Source organism: Zalophus californianus, chromosome 9 (assembly GCF_009762305.2).
Source record: "Zalophus californianus isolate mZalCal1 chromosome 9, mZalCal1.pri.v2, whole genome shotgun sequence".
NCBI classification, from domain to species: domain Eukaryota; kingdom Metazoa; phylum Chordata; class Mammalia; order Carnivora; family Otariidae; genus Zalophus; species Zalophus californianus.
The window spans coordinates 123,468,256-123,487,027 of NC_045603.1; the positions used below are offsets into that span (position 1 = coordinate 123,468,256).

At 41.3% G+C, this 18,772-nt stretch overlaps 1 protein-coding gene across 8 annotated transcripts in view; it reads right to left on the reverse strand.

Annotated features, from left to right (window-relative positions):
• CACNB2 (calcium voltage-gated channel auxiliary subunit beta 2) overlaps positions 1-18,772 on the reverse strand; it is a 389,518-nt gene that overhangs the window by 240,540 nt on the left and 130,206 nt on the right. Inside the window, exon 1 of one of the 8 annotated variants that reach the window (XM_027594132.2) lies at positions 14,341-14,765. The exons of the other annotated variants lie outside the window; for them this stretch is intronic. Coding sequence (XP_027449933.1) covers positions 14,341-14,388 — 48 coding nt within the window. The 5' untranslated portion in view covers positions 14,389-14,765. Of the gene's footprint in view, positions 1-14,340; positions 14,766-18,772 lie in introns of those variants that run through there. 8 annotated transcript variants of the gene reach the window in all.

Genomic DNA, 18,772 nt, shown 5'->3' on the forward strand with positions numbered 1-18,772 from the left:
AGATTTTTCTTTTAAAATATTTGTGACCCCAAACAAAGAGAAGATGGGACTGGCAGAAGCTCTGATCTCTCCTCCCTCCCAGTCAGGCAAAAGTGAACAGGCAAAACTTGCTGAGAGCCCTTTAATATAAGATTACAAATTCTAGGGTCTGTCTATATTGCTTTACTCAAATTTGAGGGGTACACATTCGGGAACTGGTTCAGGAAACTTCTTGCATGTAATTAAATCACTTTTAAAGGCATTTTCAGTGCACTTTCAGGGGGAAAAAGAAGGTACTGAGGTGCTGATACTTTGAAACAAGTTTGTAAAAACTCTTTCTTATCCCTTTCTACTTCAGGTGCTTTCTTTCCCCTCTCTACTTTTCTAGCACGGAAATTTAGTTCATTAAAATAAGGAGACAAGTCCACTTAGCTCAACCAAATTAACCTTGCTGTAAGAAAAGCTGCCAATAGATTTAACGGGTGGGGCCTATTCGCACACCATGGCACAGAGGATATCCTAACTCTTTCTGTGGCATCCACAGTGATCGAACAGTTAGAGGTTAGTTAAGACTGCCAAGGAGTAGAACTTTCTAGAAATATGAAATCCACAGTGTATCTTTCATGCTAGACATTGATCAAAACTGTGTCTGCTCAGACCCATGGTTCCCAGAAGGTCAGTGTTGCTCAAGGAGAAATCCACGGTATGAGTCAGATCTAGCAACAAGAGTTGTACCTTGCAAGGAGTAAAAGTGATAGACTCTTCACAGTGTTCCTTAGCTGATTCTATAATAGTTCGATATTATCATTCAATAGGTTGCCAGTATTTACAGAATATCTGAATAAAATCTTTACTGTCATTATTAGTTACTTAAATCAACTCAAATATTAAATCTTTACTCTTGTCAAGTTTTCAGCAGGCACTAATTCTACTGGAAAGGCAATTCTGGATTTTTCCTACAAACGTCATCTTCCATAATCCCCATTTATGTAACCAAGGAACATCAGCACTGCTAAGCTTAAAGATGTTAATGCTTCACTTCCTAAGCTTTAACCATGGGAGAGCATGGTTCATTTAAAAATTCCTATCATTATGTTCTATGTCGGTGCAAAGATCATCTGTGGTTTCTGCTGCGCAGGATTTATTTCCTTTTTTTTTTTTTTCCCTAGAAAAAACACTTGGCTTTTCCTTTGGGAAATTCTTCTCCTCCATTGTCAGTCAAGTAGTCCTCCCCTCTCCTGGCCCAAAGAAGACCAAGCTGGGCCACTTGGATCCTCTCTCTGAGGAATTTGAACCTTGAGTTACCTGACACAAGTTGACCTGAGGTGAGCTGACTCACCTTAGAAGAAGGAGAATGAAGAGCCTAGCCACAATTCCTGATACCCTCACCCTGACTTTCAAATTTCCTTTGATTCTCTGAGATCTCCTCAAGCAACAGTGTGCACAAAAATCACACTGAGAGGTTATTAAAAATTAAATGATGAAGATCCACCCCTGAGATGCAGATTCTATGGGTCTGGGAAGGTTCCCAGGGATGTGCACTTCTTTTCACAAACACTTCTAAAAATTCTCATGCTAGTGACCCAAAGAACACACTGAGAAACACTGCCGTAAACAACCAAAAAATTTCATGTGTTAAATTAGAGGTGATTTCTATTGTCTACCACCAAATTACCTCATCTTTTCCACACTTTATAAAGCTTGGCAAAATGATGATTGATGGTTTGTGCCTTGGGGAGAGAGGAGAAAAGAGATTTCAGATCTTTCAAGTGGATTTTTTTAACTTCCCCTTCACCCTGTTCTGTTCTCCTTCAACTACAACCCTTGGAAATTATGAGTGCGTCCCAACAATCTGTGTAGAAAAAAGGTTGCAATCCACCCCTGTGAATGAGTACCACTTTGTTTCATAATCTAATATCCGCCCAAAGGAGGAAACTGATTTTCCCAATAATGAAATGACCAAAGAAAAGTCAAAGACTCCTGTGGGGAAGCTTCACAGACTCACGGATACCATCACCCTCCCCCCAGACCCCCCCAAAATGGTGAGAGACAAGAAGTACAGAAACTCCAACACACCCAATGCCTTAGTCACAGCGCTGGGAGAAGCCACTTTGCCCCTTACTCCCTTTATTCCATGTTGCTGTTTGGAAATCAGAGTGGATTATATAAATTATTTATTCCTTTGGTGATGAGGAGGAGAACAGGGATATGCTCATCACAAAAGTGCAAGGGGGGAAAAAAACCCAGTAAACAATAAATGGAGCCACTTTTGATGATTCAAACAGAAAAGAATTGGCTGTTACCTCAATGTAATACCAAGAAAGAGAACAAACAGAGGAGTCTGGCTCAATGGGAAGCAGATCTATTCAGCAGAAAGGTCATCTGGCACTAGAAGGCCTCTAAGCCAACAACACAAAAGGCTGCGTCAGAACAGCAATACCTGCCTGAGCTCTGATGGAGGGACATGGGGAGGAATGACACAACTGAAATTGGAGCCGCTGCTTTAATATGGGAAAGATGGGGCAGCTTTGAATACACATGGCTGGTAAAGCCTTTAATTCAAGGCCTCCACAAACTAATCTGGTGGTGTTTTTATTTTTCAGTGGCGGTGATTCAAGATCCTTTAAAATACGTGTTAAAAAAAAAAACAAACACATTTACCTATTTTGTAACCACTGTTTTTAAATGAAGTTAGTTTATGGATTTTGGTGAATTTCATGGTTTAAATCAAGCTAAGATCTCCTCTGCACCCAGAGCAGGTCCTTGCTAAGAGTAAATAGCTGGTTCTCGTTTTCAGATCCCTAAAAGAAACGAACAGAATATAATCTAAACAATGAAAAGAGGCCTAAAGAGTAAATAATTCCGTAGTTTCAAAGTCTAGCAACAAAATTTATCTTCTACTTTATAAATACTGAAAAGACCAAGGAATTTAACTTGTATCATCACAAAGCTGTCTGTGTGCACGTGTGTGTGTTTGCACACACATATACCCATGTTCATGAATTTATATAAATATAAAATAAAAATTGCATTCTATAATGACAAACACAAAAAAATAACAATTTAACCATATTTGTCTAGCACTATTTAATTAGTCATTCCTCAAATATGTCTTGACCATCTGCCACAGGTGAGACATTCTTGCTGGACAATCAGGATACAATCATGAAAAGGGAACTTAGAGTTCAAAGAGGCACAATTAGAGGAGTAATTATGATAAGGTATAGTAAGTGCTATTGTGGGAACAGACCAAGGATACCTATCCCAGACTTAGGAACAGACTCTACTAAGGAGCAGAGGCAACAGGGAACACTGGGCATTGTGGATAATGAATGGCATTCAATGCCGCTGCAACCTGAGTGGGATGGGGCTAAGGGCTAAGGCCCAGGAGGCAAACAGGGCTTGATCAGGAAGGGTCTTGTCCATGCTGATCAGACTATGCTCAGAGAATGGGAATCCACTGGGGGTTTGGAGCATGGAAATAACATGACTGCATTTGAGAAGAATCACAATGGCCATTACAATGTGCTGAAAGGATTGTTCAAGAATTACAACGAAGCCAGGGAGACCAGTTAGCTGGTTGCTGCAGTAATTCGGGAGGCCTGCACCAGGGTTGAGGCAGACGGGATGGAGGAGAGAAGATTCTGGAGCTCCTGAGATAGAAGTGACTGAATGTGAGGACTGACTGGGTCAGAGAGTGAAGGGAAGGGAAAATGACTCATTTCTGGCTTGGACAACTGGGAGGATCCCAGTGCCTCCAACGTGACCGATGAGGTGGAAGAGATGCCGGTGTTGGTGGAAGACTGGAAGGAGGCACGGAGATGAGCCAGAGCAGGATGGAGCCGACGGGGTCAGTTTTGGGCAGGCTGTGTTTGGACAGGGCCTGAGCAGTTCCCAAATACAGATGCCTGGAAATTGTTCGATGTTTATATGGATGTGAAACTTGGGGGAAAGATCTGGAGCTGGGCCTACAGATTCAGTCACCGTCAGCATATACAAAGAATCGTTTTCCTTCAGTGTTTTCAGCCATTTCTTCTTCAGTCTACTTTTTATTTCTTAGGTTTTCCTTCTTTTGAGCATTTTTCAAATGTATTTTCGTCTTCATCAGTGTCTCTAAGAATTGAATACAGATGTGTGACTGCCTGAAGGAATACCAATATAAATGAGAAAAGAAAGATAGAGCATGCGTGTGAGCAGGCACAGGGAGGGAGAGAACTATGGAAGCAGGTGCATGAGGTATCACAGACATGAAGGGCAAGCTGTTTCAGGACAGTGGGACGGGACCATGGCCGACGCTCTGACCACCTGACCATCCCGACTGGTGTGTATCCTCAGTGAGAAAGACACACTAGGCCAGCATCAACTAATGCTAATATCCTTTAAGATGATCTACGTTTCTCTGCTTAGATTGCATATATTCGTTCCTTCTGATTTTCATTTGCTTAGGAAATGTGCCAACAAAAAAGGCATGCCAGAGTGCAAACAAATTTAATATAGTTTGACCACCCTTCATGAAACAGGTTCTTAGCGTGCAACAGGAAGGACTCGACCCTGGCCCAGAGCTGAGCGCATCTACACATAACACCCCATGGAGGACAGGCCTAAGCAACCAGCCAGACCTTGCCCTTCTTATTTCCAAATAGTTCTGTGAGTACCTATGACAATTTCTCAGTTAACAGATTCCTCCATTTTTGGATTGTTTCCACTCAATGCATTTCAAGTGGAGTGTTTTCTGATGAGCTAAAATGTGCATTACCTATACTCATTTATATTTGATAAGCCTTTCTGGAAGATGGTGAGTGATCAATTAATTTAAAGGTATTTATCTTATTAAATATTTATTACAAAAATTAAGTATGCTCATTGTCAAATGTCAAATGACATAAAAAGTTAAATCCCACCTGTCCCTCTATAATCCCACTTCTGTGAGCTCGGCCCACATTGGTACAGCCTTGTAGACCTCTTCTTTTGAAGACACCAATACAGATATAAATGCATGTAGAGTAAATGTGATCATACCATATACATTGCTCAGCAACTTAATTTTTGTGTAACATATTTTCAGAACATAGACCTCCTTCCACGTCAGTCTGTACAAACCTCTGCGATAGGCGGTAGACCATTTGTTGTGTCTTACTGTTGGATATGCCTGTTAGCTCAAATACTTCAATGTTCTATAAACTCGCGTATCTCTACCAGTAAGCCAGGCCTTCCTGAAGGCAGGGGTTAAGGGGTTCAGTTCCTCTCTGAACTTTGGACTTTCGGGATAGCTGTGGGCAAGGAGCAGGTGCTGAGGAACCCCTTCATGAATGAACAGGTGGATGACGACAGCTGTAGCTTTCCCTAACTCAACTTCACAAAAGCTTTCTTTAAAACAATTCATCCTTCCGAAAGTGATGGCTCTTTTTCTTACCACAGAAGTGGTGCTCAGATGCAGAGGGCAGTGGGAACGACAATAACAGCTCAGACTTCATTGAATACTTACTATGTGCCAAGTATCTCCACAGTGTAATACATGGCAGGCCCATGAGTAAGATTCTGTTGTTATTCTTCATTTAACGAAAGGGAAATTGAGGCACAGAGTGATGAACTGACTTGCCCAACGATCTACAAAGTACAAATTTTAGGCCTCTGCTCCAGAGTCTGTCATTCACATTTGAAATTGTTTCTCGGGGCACCTGGGTGCCTCAGTCAGTTAAGGGTCTGACTCTTGATTTCAGCTCAGGTCATGATCTCAGGGTGTGAGCTGGAGCTCCATGTCAGGCTCTGCACTGGGCATGGAGTCTGCTTAAGATTCTTTCTGTCTCCCTCCCCACCATCCCTCACTCTCCCCCTCTTTACAAAATGATAATAATAAAAATAAATTGCCTTTCCACACTCCCATGTGCATTGTGGCATTATTTGCAGGGGCCAGGATACCGAAACTACGTTAAGTGTCTGTCATCAGAGAACTGGAGAAAGAAGGTAAGACACACACACACACACACACACACACACACACACACACACACACACACAGTGGAATAAAGAAGAGGTGAGAAATACACACACAATGGAACGTCATTCAGCCATAAGAAGGAAGTCCTGTCATTTGTGACAACAGGAATGGAGCTTGAGAGCATTATGCTAAGTGATAGAAGCCAGACAAAGACCGATCACATGGTATCACTTATATGTGGAAACTAAAAAAAAAAAAAAAAAAAATCCAAGTCATAGAGACAGAAAGTAGAAAAGTGGTTGGCAAGAGCTGGGGAGGGGGGAAAATAGAAAGAGGTTGGTAAGAGAATACAAACTTTTATTAGCAATAAGGTGAATAAGGTCTGAGGATCTAATGTATAACATGGCGACTGTAGCTGATAACACTGGTGTAACTGAAATGTGCTAAGTCAGTGGAACTTAAAGTATCTCTCTCTGTCTCTCACACACACACACAAGATACATATGTGAGGTGATGGACATGTTAATTAACTAGATGGGAGGAACCTTTTCACAATGTATACATGTATCAAATCATCATGATGCACACTTTAAATATCTTATGATTTTGTCATGTATACCTCAATAGAGCTGAAAAAATGTGACCCTCTTAAAATTAAACCAACAAACAAAAACAAACTGCCTCTCCAATGGGAAGGGAAGGCAGTGAGTGACAACCAGAAATGTGCTGAGAAGGCTTTAGAGCAACTGGAGCTCCCATGCCTGTGACAATCAACAATTCATCAACAAGCTCATTCCCCATACACATCCAGAGGATGTAAACTGCTAACTTAATTACATCTTCCCCCCTGTGCTCCTTAACATTTGTAGGCATATTCTTCCATCTCATTTTCTATTAATAAGATGTCCTCGGGCACCTGGGTGGCTCAGTCAGTTAAGCACCCGACTCTTGGTTTCAGTGCAGGTCACGATCTCGGGGTTGTGAGATCAAGCCGGGTTCTCGGCTCAGCACAGAGCCTGCTTGGGATTCTCTCCCTCTCTCTGAGCCTCCCCCTGCTCCCACTCTCTCTCTAAAATAAATAAAATCTAAAAAAAAAAAAAAAAAAGATGTCCTGCACTGAAGCTTATAATTAAAGCAAAGCTTAAACCTCTAAAAAATTAAATCATTAAGTAGTGTTTTTATTGTGAAATACTTTAAACATTTGTGGTTACCATTTCTGAAGCTGAGGTCTACTGCTCGGATGCAAACATATGTCTTCTGAAGGTTGTTTTCACATCCCAGAGAGATGAGCGTTAGTTAAAAAAAAATTTTTTTTAGGATTAATGGCACCTTAAAGTTTGAAGGGTCAAGGGGCACCTGGGTGGCTCAGTCGTTAAGTGTCTGCCTTCGGCTCAGGTCGTGGTCCCAGGGTCCTGGGATCGAGCCCCACATCGGGCTCCCTGCTCCGCGGGAAGCCTGCTTCTCCCTCTCCCACTCCCCCTGCTTGTGTTCCCTCTCTCGCTGTCTCTCTCTCTCTCTGTCAAATAAATGGATAAAAATCTTAAAAAAAAAAAAAACAAACCGAAGGGTCAAATTAAGGATTTTAATATGGCCAAAATTAAAAGCTATTAAAAACATGCAGTCCCAAATCTGAAAAGTCAGCAATCTCTTGAGAAATTCCCTTTAAGAGCAGGCTGGGCAAAATATATATAAATTTGACTTTAAAAGACACACAGGTTTTAAACACCAAGTATTATTCTTCAAGAACATCTTAAATAAGACAGGACACCTGGGTGGCACAGTCAGTTGGCTGTGTTTCAGCTCAGGTCATGATGTCAGGGTCGTGACACAGACCCCCTGAGTGAGGCTCCCTGCTAAGCGCCAAGTCTGTTTAAGATTCCCTCTCCCTCTGTCCCTCTCCCCACCACCTTCTCTCTCTTTAAAATAAGTAAACAAGTCTTAAAAAAAAAAAAGAACATCTTAAGACACAGGTGGAAAAGCTCCAAGTGTCTATATATATATACATATACATATATATACACACATATACATACATGTATACATACATACATACATATATACACATATATTACTATGCATATGAATCTTATTCTTTTATCTGTGAAGGGATAGAATTGATGCCACCAAAAGCTCTTTAAAAAGTCATTTTCCATGAAAAACGTATTTTTCCAATGCATATATAATAAGTGTGTAGCTTGAACTTATTTTAACTAGTTAAGACAATTCTGATAATTGGATCAAGTATAAATTGTGAGAGAAAACTCTAAGTCGAAAAGGCACATTACCTACAATGCTACTACCAAGAAATCTCATTAATGGGCACTTTAGCATTTCCTAAGTTCAATGATAATTGATTTTCATACTCAGAAGCACCACAAAATTTTAGCATTAATTAAATTTAATTTTAATCCCATTATTGAAAATTAGAAATACATCCCAAATAAGACATAAAAACATCGTATCTGAGTAAGAATACATTATACTTTAAATCTCAGGTTGGCCCCTACTGGATTCTGAAGTGAACTATGGCCTGTGGCCATAGTTATTCTTCATTTGAATTTTCTTGATCTGCAGAATGGTGAGATTATCACTTGCCTTGCCTTAAAGGTTGCTTTAACATCAAATGAAATAATGGGCATAAAAGTATTTTGTAAACTCTATAAAAGACTATATGATTGTGCATTGAATAACCATAACAATCAGAATTTATCTAGAGTACTGAATTGCTCATAAGTTATGTAATACTGTTGACTCCTGAACAACATGGGGGTTGGGATGTTGACCACCAACACCCCCCCCCGACAACATAGTTGAAAGTCTGTGTATAACTTTTGACTCCCCCAAAACTTAACTATGAATAGGGTTCTGTTGACTGGAACCATTTTGATAATATCAGCAATTGATTAACACATATTTTGTATGCTAGAGGTATTAAATACTACATACTAACAACAAAGTAAGTTAGAGAAAAGAAAATGTTATCGAGAAAGCCATTAAGGAAAACATATTTACAGTACTCTACCGTATTTACTGAAAGTGGACCCACTCAGTTCAAACCTGTGTTGTTCAAGGGTCAACTATTTATACAAAAGTAACATCATTTGGTGATTTCACTCCGTTTACACGCTCCAAAAGTTCAGAAGTGATCATGTACCAAGGACAGAGTGCTCTTAGAAGAGATTGGCAATAGACTAGGTCATTCTCAATCATCTAACCCACTTGTCAAAGCTTTTCAAGATTTTGAGTAACTAACACAGGCGTAAGCAGCCAGTTGAGAGCAGTTACCCACCATGTCCTCCCGATACTCTCTCACTGTAGTCACTTTGTGTCATGATTTCACTGCATAGTAGCTCCAGTTTTGGAAAAACAACTGTTTATCAGACAATATACGAGGTGCTGATGAACATTTCAACTCTCAAAATAACCCTGCAGGCTTTTCCTATTTTCCCAATTATATAGATCAGAAAAGTGGGGGTCAGAGAGAAAAGAACCCCACACTATCACAAAGTAAATAAGTGAGAACATCAAGAATCACCCCCAGGTTAGCCTGAGTCCACATTCTACTGATGTCTATATAATACCCCTTGGTCTCCAATCATTTTATTATGCTAATTGTCAGTTGCTTTTCTTCTTGCTGGTTCTTTCTTTTTTTTTTTAAGATTTTTTTTTTTTTAAGTAATCTCTACAGGGGTGCCTGGGTGGCTCAGTCATTAAGAGTCTGCCTTCGGCTCAGGTCATGGTCCCGGGGTCCTGGGATCAAACCCCACATCAGGCTCCCTGCTCCATGGGAAGCCTGCTTCTCCCTCTCCCACTCCCCCTGCTTGTGTTTCCTCTCTCGCTGTGTCTCTCTCTGTCAAATATATGAATAAAATCTTTATAAAAAAAAAGTAATCTCTACACCCAGTGCGGAGCTCAAACCCACAACTCCAAGACCAAGAGTCACACACTCCACTGACTGGGCCAGCCAGGTGTCCTGCTGCTTGTTCTTTCCTGAACAAAAAAAGTCTCAAAAAACAAATACCCTAATGGAAAAAGAGACAAGGACTTGAACAAATACTTCATGAAAGAGAATGTCCAAATGGTCAACAAATATCTGAGAAGGTGCTTGATTTCATTAGTCATCAGAGAAATGCCAAGTAACACCATCATGGCGTACTTGTACACATTGACCAGGCTGGCTAAAATGTAAGGGATGACACTAAGCTTCAGTGAGGCACTCCTGGTGGGAGTGTAAATTGACTGAACCACTCTGGGAAGTGGTTTACCAGTATCACCTCAAGCTGAATGTATATATATATATATATATATATATATACACCCCACAACTTGGCAATTTCATCACTAGTTTCATATTCCACTCAAACGCATATGTAAACATCCACAAAAGGGCATGTCACAAATAATTCTAGAGGCAGTATTCATAACAGCCCCAACCTGGAAACGCCCCAAATGCCTATCAACAGTCAGATGGAGAATTAAATTATGATACAGCCATGTGATGGAATACAATACAGCAGTGAGAATGAATAGGCTATAAGCCACAGCATGCAGCCACACGGATTCATCTCGTAAATATAATGATGAACAACACAAGCTGAACAAAAAAAGTATATACTGTGTAAGTCCATTTGTATACAATTCAGAAACAGGAACAACTAATCCATGATGTTAGAAGCCAGATTAGTGGGTACCCTGGATGGGGGGGAGGTGATCAGTGAGTGGAAGAGAGGACAAGGGTCCTGACATTTTTTGGTTTCTTGGTTTCGGTGTCGGTTACATGGGCTTGTTTACCCTGTGAACGTTTGTCGTGATCGACACTTGCGGGGCACCTGGGTGGCTCAGTCGGTCGGTTGAGCGTCTGACTCTTGATTTCAGCTCAGGTCATGACCTCAGGGTCGTGAGACAGAGCCATGGGTAGGGCTCAGCAGGGAGTCTACTCGAGTTTCTCTCCCTCTGCCCTTCCCCCTGTGCTCTAGTGCTCTCTCAAAATAAATAAATCTTTTTTTTAAAGATTTATTTATTTATCTGGCAGAGAGAGACACAGCGAGAGAGGGAACACAAGCAGGGGGAGTGGGAGAGGGAGAAGCAGGCTTTCTGCTGAGCAGGGAGCCGGATGCGGGGCTCGATCCAGGGACCCTGGGATCATGACCTGAGCCGAAGGCAGACACTTAACAACTGAGCCACCCAGGCGTCCCAAATAAATAAATCTTAAGAAAAAAAAAAAGATCGACACGTGATTTTTGCACTTCTCTGTGGGGAAACTACACTTCAATAGCAAGTTTACTGAAGAGAGTTAGTATCAATCTCTGCTCCCCAAGGCATGCAAATGTCAGTATTCTAGAAGTGCTTCACAGGGGTGCACACAGGGCTTACTATGCTTATATATCCTTTTAAGCTTAAGAGTATTTATTCAGCTGACAGGTTTTCATGTCATTCACTATGATAAAAATAGCAAGACAGTTTAGATAAAAATAGGAATTTCTTCTGACACATGAAGCGGGGTTCAAAAAGAATGATCATTAGGTGTAAACCAAATAATGGAGACTAGATCTTGCATTCAAAGAAGAATGCCAAAGAGAGAGGCTTATGCACTGAGCCTTACAGAAAAAGAAAGGGGCCACAGCCTACAGGGTAGGTGCCACTCACAGAATATTTTTGAATATGGAGGCAGCATTATGCAAACTAGGGGAGGGACTCTAATAAAGGGGACAGCTGTGGAAGATAAAAACCTAGAAATGAGGAACTATGGCATATGTACATAACTTTATTCAAAACCCACGTAACTTTCATACTCCTTCTGAGACAATGTTAGAGTAGGAGGAATCCTTAAGAAAGCTGTCATACTAAAAAGAAGATCTTAAGAACTAGTGGATGGCTCACACACACATACACACACACGTATCAACCGATTTGTATGTTACAGCTAATATATATATTTTTTATTTATACACACTTTAAATTCCCAAGTTTCAGTTGGAATTCAGTACTGGCATGGTCTAAGTCATCATCCTCTGAGATGGACAATGACTGGAGAAAGGATACCAGGACATAATGGACATTTAATGGACAAGGCCCCAATCACTGGTACCATATCCGGGTTTGGGCTGCCCTTTGCCTGGCTGTTCCCCCTGATTATTCAGTGAGCAGCTTCCAGACCCCACATAACATCTGCTTTATAGGCACATTAGAGATTTCACAGGCAGATATATCCATAGAGGATTCTTTTCCTCTAAGGAAATGAAATATATTTCAGATTTTCCATGCCTATAGCTTTGGGCTGGCTATCTCTAAAGCAAATTGCAATCCATGCATGAAACCGCCAAAGCTAAAGAGGCTGAAATAGCAGCAGGTGGGTGACAGGTTAGAGTTCCCAAGAGATAAACGTTCTAAAATAAAGGAAAATTTATTTCTAGCGACCAAAGTGTAAATTTCTTTTATTTTTAAAATATAGTTGTGCCAGGGACGCCTGGGTGGCTCAGTTGCTAAGCGTCTGCCTTCGGCTCAGGTCATGGTCCCAGGGTCCTGGGATCGAGCCTCACATCGGGCTCCCTGCTCGGCGGGAAGCCTGCTTCTCCCTCTCCCACTCCCCCTGCTTGTGTTCCCTCTCTAGCTGTGTCTCTCTCTGTCAAATAAATAAATAAATAAATTTTTTAAAAAATAATAAAATACAGTTGTGCTGTATGTTTTGCGATCCCTTAGCCAAAATGCACGTGAAAAAAAAGTTTGAGAATGGGCAAATGAGTCAAATCTCCTAAACTTAAAGTTACCACTCCAAAAAATACAGATTGTGCTGTCTCTTCCATTTATTTACATGTTCAATATCAAGAAAAGGGCAGAAATAACTAGGGCAAAGATTATTTGTTTGAGGCCTTATTTCAGAATTCTTCTATTGAAAAGGCCACATAACCACAGATTTCTTCTAATTCCTTATATGAGCAAAGAGAAATATGTACAGCTATGGAACTCTCCAGCCTTCATTACTCTATAAACATACGGGTTTTTAATTCAAATTACTTTTAGTTTAAGATTTTCTCTATGTGGATAATTTTACACTTTAAAAACTTTCTAACACTTCCCCCCCCCCCCGCCCGCCGCCGAATTCCTATTAAAAAGCAATTATTCTATGGGGGGGAATCCACATTTCTTTCTGCAGATGTCGTCTTTAAAAATCTTTGCTGGCTACCTCGTATCTCCTCTGTATGTGTCAACTGTTGCATTCAAAAGACAAACGGCACCGAATATATAACAGTCACAGACTCTTCAAATTACAGGGGCTTCTTATGCCCTTACCTATTTAATAACATTAAACATTACCTTTAAGATCTGATGGGCATGTAGCTATCCTTCCCCCCCCCCCCTTCCAACTCCCAGTCCTCAAGTTTATTATTTAGATCATATCGGATTTTGACCTTGTTTGTCCTGGAAGCGGCACATGTATCTTTCCTAGTGGCCAATTTTCCAAGGTCACAGGTTTCTTTACATTATGCCCTTAAGTACTGATTCGCTCCCCTTGTAGAATTTCCATGTGTTTTGCAGCCAGGAATCTCAAGCCGGCGTTAAGCGTTTCAGCACTGCAGTTTGGCCAGCCTGCGTAAGCCTCTCGTTCTCTTTCGCATCAGCCCCGGAAAATGAAGCAGCCGCTTGCAAAAGGAGTAGGAAAATAAAGCCAGCGCTTCCTTGGAACTTGTCGGCTAGCGTGCAGCCCAGCAGATGTCAATTAGCATCCAGTCATTTTAAGTAGTGATACTTCAGTGTGTGTGGAAGCCTGCCTTGTAGAATTTCATACTCAGACAGCCATTTTGCAAAACACAGCAGGTCCGTGAAATAAGGGCTATTTCAGTGAAACAGTCACAGGACGATAAAGCTGCTGTCAATGCTGGTGTTACTAACAGCTGTGTCATCCATCAAGCGATTATCATCTACTCTTTCTCTGAAGCCCGTTCAAAACAGGATTTAATAGTAGCCTCGGTGGCTATCTTTAATTTCACCAACTCCATGGTGTTTCTCTCTAAGAGATTCTTTTCCTGCCATAATTCAAATATGAAAACAGGACTCCTTTCGGTACAAGAGAATATCAACTGGTCTGAAACTGATACAGATCTCTGAGACAATGGACTTCCCAAACAATCCCCGTGCAAGTTATTTCCAATCTTATCCAAGTAACACAGCACTAGAGATCTATTTAAATCTATCTATCTATCTATCTATCTATCTATCTATCTATCTATCTATCTATCTCCAGAAAAAATCTCAGAATCTCATATACCTCTAGGGTGCCTCGAACACTTGTAGGACAAATGATTGATTCTCTGGCTGATCCTCAGCACAGGGATGATAAACATCTGAAAGAGGCAACATGCACCAGACAGACACGAATCATATTTTCAGCCCCTCGCTGCAATTCTACAGCCATAGAAACTTACATAGGACACCCGTACTCGCCGCCGATGCACCAGCCCACAGCACTGCATGAAGAGCGGTGCAGAACGCAGTCAGCGTGTGGCTTCACCGAGCTGCACTGTGCCTTCTCTTCTCATCAGAGCCACTGTCCATTGCTTCCCACCTTGCACTCCCAGGTAAGAGGTATGGGGCAAATCGACACTTAGCTTCTGCCTCCCAGGTAGTTTCTACAAAACACCACCAGGTCCTGCCAGCATGCCAAAACTTTGTTTTCCTTTTTTTTTTTTTTCCGGGTAATTTGAGATCTTCAGGGAAGTTGTCTACTGACCAGAAATCTACCAAGAGTAGAATTTATTTTCCTGAGATAACTAGTACTATCACACAGTGGTGACTGTCCGGATCAGGAGAGTTTCTTGGCAACATTTTTACAGTAGCCATTCTCAACTCGGGAGATGGGCAAACATCAGAGAATCTTGCCTTTCGGGAGCCTGCAGTATCCTGCTTTTTACAAGAGGAGGCCTACTCCTGATGCTGTTGATGTCCCTGCTTCGGAGCACGCCGCTCCCCCCCCCCCCCCCCCCCCCCCCCCCCCCCCCCCCCCCCCCCGCCCCGCCACTGCTCTGCCATTACCTCTTCCCTCACAATGCTCAGACCGGCGACAGCATCCCTGCTGCCCTGTTACCTCCGTCACACTTGGGGCATATCTGATCTGCAGTTTCTCCCTCCTCCCTTGATCCTGAAAAATCACGGAGTCTAGGCTTTAATTCACTCTGGATTCCTGGGACTACAGAGCCACCCTCCAAACTGTCAGACGCTTTGTCTTGCAATACGTGTCTCTCATGAATTGTAGGAAAGATTGCTGGAGTGGCCTCAGGACCGACTCACTCAACCACTGCAGCTAACCAGGTTTGGTTCTCTCGTTTGCTCACTGCCAAATATTCATTTCCTACGTGAAAAGCACAGAACCCCGGTGAGCCAATCTGATCAGAGTCAGATAGAATTAATTAAATAATATAATTAATTAGAGGATGTCTCACCTATGATTTAGATAGGAGAAACTAAATGAGGCTGCCTTCAAAGCACAAGAGACTGAAAATGAAGGGTCCTCGCAAGCTATAATTTGCATCCTTCTCTAAAGACATGGCTTGCAGCGGCTGAGCTGATCATCACATTCTTCCTAAAAGGCCTTTGTGCATGTCACACCTGAAAAGATGAATTATTAATAGGCATTTGGGGATAAAACTATTAATTTGTATGGTATCCACCGTTTTAGTAAGCAATGATTCATAGAGCCTTTTAGTGTGCCACAGCTATTGATCCAAATGTGCCCCATGTCCAAGTCATTCCAGATACTGTTGCCACTTGAGAAGATATGTTAACTATTTCACGTCACAGACCAAGATCGCTCACCATTATGCTCTTTAGGTCCATAGAAAGTGCCAGCCTATGAGGAGGTCAACACTTCATCAGTATTTCCTTAAAACCTATGATTTACAGTAACAAATCTTATTATTTTTAATAGTCCAAGAGGCTATTAGAGATTAAAAAAAACTCTGCCTTAGTTCAGTGTTCTCATTTCACTAATAAAGTAACTAAGGTGCCACATGGTCAAGCGTTTTATTTATAAGTAATATAAGCAATAGTATTACTATACCTAGTAATTTATGTCATTTAAATAGTCTATGAAAATTCTATGGCTTTATCATATACTAATTAACCCTCCCTGTATTTGAAGGTCCAAAAGGGAAATGATGAATAAACTATAGAAAATAAGGTTACCTTTGTGATTATATCAGGAACCTAGAATAAAATAAAATTTCTAAATTACATTGCAAATTTGCTTGTGAAGGAAGAACTGAGAAAAGAAACCTCAATGTCTCCTGGACCATCCAAGATACATTTCCAGTAGGTAGGATATCAATTTGTTTTTTTGAAGAAACTTTAGTGAGAAATATAAGTAAGTGATATAAGAGAACATATAATTCAAATTTAGGCTTTTTCTTGAAGACCCTTCATCAATCTCATCCAGCACACATTTACTAGAATAAATGAATAAAAATGAAGAATTAAAATTAACTCTAAGAATAAGATGAAAATGTTGGAGATATGATCTCTTTTATGATTCTGACTTTGATTTGGAATTCATTTAACTTTTTATTAACTCTGATATTATTATACACAAAATGAGAGAGATCCCCAGTTCATTAGAGATTCCACCCACCTTGCCATTCAAGAATCCAGGAAAATATGCTAAGCACCAATTTGATTCAGCAAACATTTATCGAGCACCTTCTATTTGCTTGACACTATGTTAGCTGCTCGAAATGGGAAATGAATAAAATAAGTCCCTACCTATCTCTAGGGACTTAGAACAGAACAGAGGAAAGAGAACACAGAATTTGAGTGCTATGGGAATATCAGTGATACAACTCCTCCCTATCCCTGGAAGGAATGCTAACGGCTTCGTGAACATGGGAACCTGGGCTAGTCTTTGCAGAACGGGCAGGTAGAATTGCATCCAGTGGAAAATTGGGGCAGAAAGCATTCCAGGCAATGGGACAGCAGATGCAAAAGCACAGAAAATCATATGCAGAGGGGTGCCTGGGTGGCTCAGATGGTTGGGCATCTGCCTTCGGCTCAGGTCATGATCCCGGGGTCCTGGGATCGGGCCCCGCATCGGGCTCCTGGCTCAGCGGGGAGCCTGCTTCTCCCTCTCCCTCTGCCTCTCTCCCTGCTCATGCTTTCTCTCTCTCTCTCAGTGTCTCTGTGTCGCAAATGAATTTAAAAAAAAAGTTTAAAAAAATCATATGCAGAACATATACAAAATAAATTCTATTTATATAGAATGTAAAGAAAACGTAAATAGATTAAATAGTCACAATATATTCAGAGTACCTGAAGTCCTTCAAACTAAACTGGGTTCTCCACCAAATCCAGGACTCACTCATCTCTATATCTCTGGCATTTAGTGAAGTGATGGACACGTAGTAGGTGTGACAAAGATTCACAGTTGTTCCCTCATTATCCCTTCTTTATTTCCTTAAGAGTAACAGAAATCGACATGTGGCTGCTGGGCTAGGAGAGATATCCCAGGCTCCCTTGCAAGTTGGTATGGCCATGTGACCACCTTCTGTTCCACAGGACAGGAGGAAGGGACACCTGCCGACGTCTCAGTCCCATCTTTAGAGGGAATGGAGCATGCCTTTTCCGTTCTCTTTTCCCTTTCTGGCTGCCCTGACTGCAGACACAGTGCTGACAGCTAGAACCATTTAAAAGCCATTTAAATTGAGGAGGAGGCTGAATGTTTGGGAGAACAGAGCAAGAAGAAAGCTCCTCACTCTCTCTGTTGCTTACATTCAGACTGTAACATGAAAGAGAAATAAACTCCTACGTTAAGTCACTTATAATTTGACCTCAGTTATAGAAGCCAAATGTGTGTGTGTTTTTCTCGTTTTTTTTTTTTTTTTTTGAGAGAGAGACCGCAGGAGTGGGGGGGGGGGGGGCAGAGGGAGAGAGGGAGAGAGAGTCTTAAGCAGGTTTCATGCCCAGCACAGGGCTCCATCCCACGACCCTGAGATCATGACCTGAGCCGAAATCAAGAGTTGGAGGCTTAACCAACTGAGCCACCCAGGACCCCCCCACCAAGTGTGTATTTTGAAAGTACCTCAAAATATTTCTGGAATGAATGATTCATTCACAGAATCTAAGACTGGGGAGCAGGTGGAGGAGTGGTCTGAGGGCAGGACGGGACTAGACTGTGAAGTACTCTGACCACCACAGCCGGGACTTCAGACTTTATCTTGTAGGACATACAGAATTAGCAAAGTCTTTCAATGTGAAAGTATCTGTTGTTTTATTTAAAAAGTAGGAAAAGGGGCGCCTGAGTGGCTCAGTCAGTTACGCATCTGCCTTCAGCTCAGGTTATGATCCCAGGGTGCTGGGATCGAGCCCCGCATCGGGCTCCCTGCTCAGCGGGAGCCTGCTTCTCCCTCTCCCTCTGCCATTACCCCCCCCACACACACACCCCACACCCCTATGCTCTCTGGCTTTCTCTCTCTGTCAAGTAAATAAGTAAAACCTTTAAAAAATAAAAAAATAAAAAGTAGGGGGAAAAAATCTCCAGACTGTTTAGTTTTAAAAACTAGTAAAAAGTTCAATATTAGTAAGAAATCTGTAGCTTTTGAACTTGTGTAGTTGTCTACAATAAATGTCTATCTACTAAAAAAAGCAAACCAGATAAAGTCAATAAAACCAGCTGTTTCGTTCATGCGGCTAAATCACAAATCTAATGAATCGTTAGATTAACTATTTTGTTATAGTGCAACACATATTCAAGTAAAATATTAAAAGGTGACAATGAGAGGTAGAATGACAAAAGCAACAAATTAAAAATAATTGTGGATAAATGATGTTGAGGCCAGATATTTTTTAAAAGCCCAAGATATTTATATCTGG